The sequence below is a fragment of the Gossypium arboreum genome, chromosome 2, assembly GCF_025698485.1.
Source record: "Gossypium arboreum isolate Shixiya-1 chromosome 2, ASM2569848v2, whole genome shotgun sequence".
Classification (NCBI taxonomy): domain Eukaryota; kingdom Viridiplantae; phylum Streptophyta; class Magnoliopsida; order Malvales; family Malvaceae; genus Gossypium; species Gossypium arboreum.
Window position 1 is genome coordinate 39,102,225 of NC_069071.1, and position 5,176 is coordinate 39,107,400.

A 5,176-nucleotide genomic window follows, 5' to 3' on the forward strand; every position below is an offset into this window, starting at 1 on the left:
CCCCAAAGATTATAGTGATTTTAAGAACTCTCTACAAATTTATAAATGACTGAGAAAAAAAAAATCTCCTATTAATTCACATGCTTTTATTTTATTTATGATTTTCTATAAAATTTTCTTTAATTAAATTTGATCTCAAATTATTCTCCATTTAAACTTTCAAATCAACTCAAAAAATTCTAGATATTGGCGTCTACCGTTAATCACCTCTCACGTGGCTGTTTGAATCCAAATTTCATCATTATTTTGTTTTAAAAATTTTTTCGTTTCCATCATTTGTTTTTTCAAAGGAAAATTTGAATTTTTCCAAAGCAATCTTGAAACTTCCACATAAAATATCTGAGTATTTTCTATTGTGTTCAATTTTCGGTATGGTTTTTTCTCAGTTACTCTTTCAGTGTTTAGATCAATCAAATAATACTCGGAAGACATTAGTTCTTGCTTTAGGCAGAATTGATATTGTGCTGTTTGCTTTTTGTTGTCTCTCCTTTTTCTTTTTCTTTTTTTGGTGTATTCTAATGATAGCTATGATGGAAATGAAGACTTCAGCAATGTTTTTTTTTTTTTTTTGGTAAGAAGGTAAATTGGGAAAGAGGAAAAGGAGAAAGAGAACATGAAAAAAGAAAAGAATTAAAAAATACAATTTTATTTTTTAGTTAAATGAAATTTTAATAAATATATTTTAAGCTAAAAATAATTCAAGTAAATTTTTTATGAAAATATAAAAATCAGTACGTGGCATTTCTTTTTAATGTCTTGAAAAATTAGATCAAAAACCATAACGAAGCAATGTACATTATATACAAAAAAGGATAAAAAAAAGTTTAAATTGTAAAGTGAAAAATGGGTAAATTTCAGAGCACAAATCGTGAAATAAGTTATATTCGCATCTACACTAAAGAAAAACTACTAAATACCATTTCAGAATTTACGGGTCAAATCGAAATTTAAAAAAAAAAAATTGTAATCAGATGTTCCTTTAGATATTTACAAATTGGGCGTGCCAAAAGTAAGGTTCATAGTAACACATGGACCCACATACATAGTAAAACAATGCCTTTAATATAAGAAGCGGTAGGGGGTTGAAGAACATACGTTTCAGAGAGAAATAGGAAAGAAGAGAAGGGAAAAGCCAAAACCTTGCCCTTGCATTTCTCATGAACTGTGGAGTCGTCTTGGGTTTCTATTGTTGGGGTTGGGAGTTCTTAACTGCCCTTCTTCTCTTCTCCCCTTATCCTTGAATTAATTTCTTCTTCGTTTTATTTAATTTTACACAATACTTATTATATAGATTTCACTTTCTGTATTAGTATGGAATCTGTGATGGGAAGTGATAATAACAAAGGTTTGTTAGAATATGTAAGGAAATCAACACCACCACCATTTTTGTTGAAGACTTACATGTTAGTGGAGGATCCGATCACCAATGATGTTATATCGTGGAACGCAGACGGGTCAGGTTTTGTCGTGTGGCAGCCGGCGGAGTTTGCCCGTGATCTCCTCCCAACACTTTTCAAGCATAGCAATTTCTCTAGCTTTGTCCGCCAGCTTAATACTTACGTAAGTAGTTTTTTCTTGTTCCTTTTCCTTGATGTTTGATGCTCGTGTCATAAATTTCTTTTAACATCGGTTTTTATCATTTAGGTTGAGTTGACTTGGTTTTCAGAATCAATAATTCAAGTTTATCCTTTTTAACATAAAAATTTTAGTTCCAGTAGACTCCTCAATAATTTATATTTTTATTCTAGTCCCTCAACAAATTTTTTCTTCACCTAGGTATTATCATTTAAAAGAAAATGTACTTAGATATACCATACGTAAAGATGTGTTAAGATACTTTGCAGTTGGTGACTTGTTTGGTTGTTGCTGGTTTTTTGATGGCTGTTGTTTTTATGTGTTGTGTTCTGTCGGTTGTGCTAGACATTTGAGGCATAGATTTTAGTCAAATGTGCAAAAAGAAAAAAAAACTTTGAGGCTCTTTTACTATTTTTGACTAAAGCTCGACTCTAAAAAGCACGTTGGGGGTCTAACCTAATAAAATAAAACGTTTTATGGATGCGTTCGGTGCCTTTTAATTTTAATTTAATCATATCTGGATATGTTTTTACCGATTTTCTATAGTTTTCCCAAAAGAATTTTTTGATTAGACAAAAATATGCATATAAAAGAAATAATTATGAATCTAAAGTTTAATTCATATATGCAATTATAGTAAGCTAAGTACCAAATTCTAACATTGACTCATGTACCTATATGTGAATAAAAGTTTGTCACACGGTAAAGAAAATGTATTATTTTGCATCAATTTATTGGTTTCATTAATTTACTTTTTTTTTTGAAAATATTCAATCATATATGTTTCAATTAATTCCTACTTAAATTTTGACAATTTTCGTATTCATATCCTTTTGTGTATTTCTTAAGTTATATTCAGATTATTTTATAACTTTAAGCAAGTTAATAATTTGTATTGTATAAATATACATATTTATTTCATTTTGTTAAGTTCATGTTTTTATTTTGATGTTGCATTGTGTTTATACTGTTCACGGTGTCTAGAGTTACTAGATCTACTCTTAATTTTATATTTTGAGATTTTATTTTAGTGGTAAACTAGTAATTTCTCGAGTCTATGGATCCCGCATAGCATGCATGATGGCCATATTATATCCAAACTATATGCTTAATAAGTATTGGCCAAAACAAATTATTAGTAAATGTACCTTGCATATATTTATTTGTCCGTAGGGATTTCGGAAAGTTGCAACTAGTCGATGGGAATTTAGCAACGAAATGTTTCGAAAGGGCGAAGGAGAGCTACTTTCCCAAATCCGAAGAAGAAAATCATGGGCAAATAGGCAACAGAACAGTGCAATAGCTCAAGCGTCATCACCATTGGAGTGTGAGGAAGATCAAAGGTCTTCGTCAACTTGTTCATCGTCGGGATTCAACAACCTAATGGACGAAAATAAGCGTTTGAGGAAGGAAAATGGGGCATTGAACTGGGAGCTGACAAGCATGAAAAGCAAATTTAAGGAACTTCTTGATTTGGTGGCTAATTATGCACAGTTCGAGAAAGAAAAAGATGACGATGAAAGCCCTATGTTGTTTGGAGTGAAGTTGGAAATTGAAGGGGATAGCGAGAGGAAGAGGAAGAGAGATGAGATCAGTGAAAGCGCAAGCGTTTTGCTATCTCAAGCCTGCAAATAATTACTATATACTTATCTATTGATGGTAAATTATGGTGTTATATATTAAAAAGTTTAATTATTTATAAATCATTTTTAAGGTTTTAGGTGATTTATTATTAACATATAAATTTATACATTGATAATTTTCAACCAAAAACATTCGTTACCTTCTATTACTATTAAAATTTTAGCTGTTGCCTAAGAAAATTTAAGAATGTTTATTTTTCTTCCTTTACCATTAAACTTAATAGCAATGGTTCTTCTCTTGGTAATTCGAGTTTAATAGGAGCTGGTGCTTTGATCCAAAACCATGAGAGAAAACAGATTACGAGCTCTCATTTTTTTCTCTTGGTATTACTTCGAATATGGTTTTTGGGTTACTTCTTGGATTCATTTGAACATTGATGAATTAATTGTTTATGTTGATGCAACTGCTCTCAGTAGTCTTCTCAAGAAGCTTATTGCTTTATCCTAGTGTTGATGTTTCCAAGACCTTATTGAGGACCTTTTAGAATAATTGTGCTCTTCATGTTTGTTGAGAAGGCAACCACTGTGCCGATGCTATTGCTTGTAGAACTAGGTTTTCTAGGAACTAATGAGAAATATACCGTGTTTTGTATTGGTAGAGATTGCAAGTCCTCCTTTGTATCGAATCTTTATATAAGTTATGCTATGCTACTTTATTGATAAAAAAGTACAAAGATTATTTAAGCCGTACGGTTTCGTTGCTGAAAGACAAGCCATATTCATGGTGGGATAGTTTGACTACAATGACATCCAATGATTATATTAACTGGGACTTCTTTTAGATAGAATTTAGGAAGAAATATGTTAATCAATTGTTCCTAGACAAGAAAAAGAAAGAATTTCTTGATTTGGAACAGGGGAATCAATCAATAGTCGAGTATCAACGGGAGTTTGTACAATTAAACAAGAGTATGCCTATAATATCGTATCAAATGAAGAATATATGTGCATTAAATTTGAAATGGCTTGAACGATGAAATTTGGATGTCTGTTGCAGCATTGAAATTACGTAAATTTTGTACAACTCTTAGAACGAGCTCAAAAAATTGAAAAAATCTGCAAAAGTAAACGACAATCTAATTTGAGATCCCTAGATTTCAACAAATGAAGGTTATCTAAATCAGCTCGAACTTTTCTGTCAAAGAAGTTTAGAAATGATGCAAATCGATCAACTACTCCTTTAGAGTTTACTGGTAGAGATAGACCAAGAAAGAGTAACTTGAAATCTGTTAATTCATCGGCTGCTATTGTTGGTTGCGTGAGAAATGTTAAGAAGATTGTTTTTGAGGAATGCGAAAAAAAGGCATTTTGGCAAATGTCGATCTAAGTTAAGAACCTATTTTCAGTGTGGATTTCCTGATCATTTTTTCAAGAACTGTCCAAAGCGTCATGGTGATTTGGGAAATCAATCTACAAAGCTTGAAGCTACATCACAGAGAGGCATAAGGCTGGGAAACGATAAGAATGCTATTGCTGGTCGAGGAAAGGCTAGATATACAGCTGATCGTTCTAAAGCTAGAGCACCTATTAGAGCATACGTAAAGAGCTCGAGAAGAAGCTTTTACCCCGAATGTTATTGCTGGTACTTTCTCTCTTTTTGATATTGATGTATATGCATTGATTGACCCTGGGTCAACACACTCTTATATATGCACTGCATTAGTAGACAATGAGAAATTACCTGTTGTGTCAACTGAGTAAACTGTTAAAATAATAAATCCACTTGGTCAGTGTGTTTTAGTTAATTAGATTTGCAAATTATGTCCACTGAAAGTTCAAGGTTATGACTTTCCTGCTAATTTGATGCTATTACCATTTGATGAATTTGATCTTATTTTGGGAATGGGTTGGTTGTCTGAACATGACGCGATGGTAAGTTGTCGAAGAAAACAAGTTAGCTTGAAACATATAAGTGGTGAATTTATTTGTGTTAAGGAAAATGGGACCAATTGTCTGAC

General features: G+C 31.9%; 1 protein-coding gene across 1 annotated transcript; it reads left to right on the forward strand.

The window, feature by feature from the left end:
* Window positions 1-1,074: 1,074 nt before the first annotated feature.
* Window positions 1,075-3,902, forward strand: LOC108466725 (heat stress transcription factor B-3). Its single transcript, XM_017767098.2, has 2 exons — window positions 1,075-1,560; window positions 2,749-3,902. Exons 1-2 carry the CDS (start codon window positions 1,312-1,314, stop codon window positions 3,208-3,210), a joined length of 711 nt encoding a protein of 236 aa, XP_017622587.1. The 5' UTR covers window positions 1,075-1,311; the 3' UTR covers window positions 3,211-3,902.
* Window positions 3,903-5,176: the final 1,274 nt, after the last annotated feature.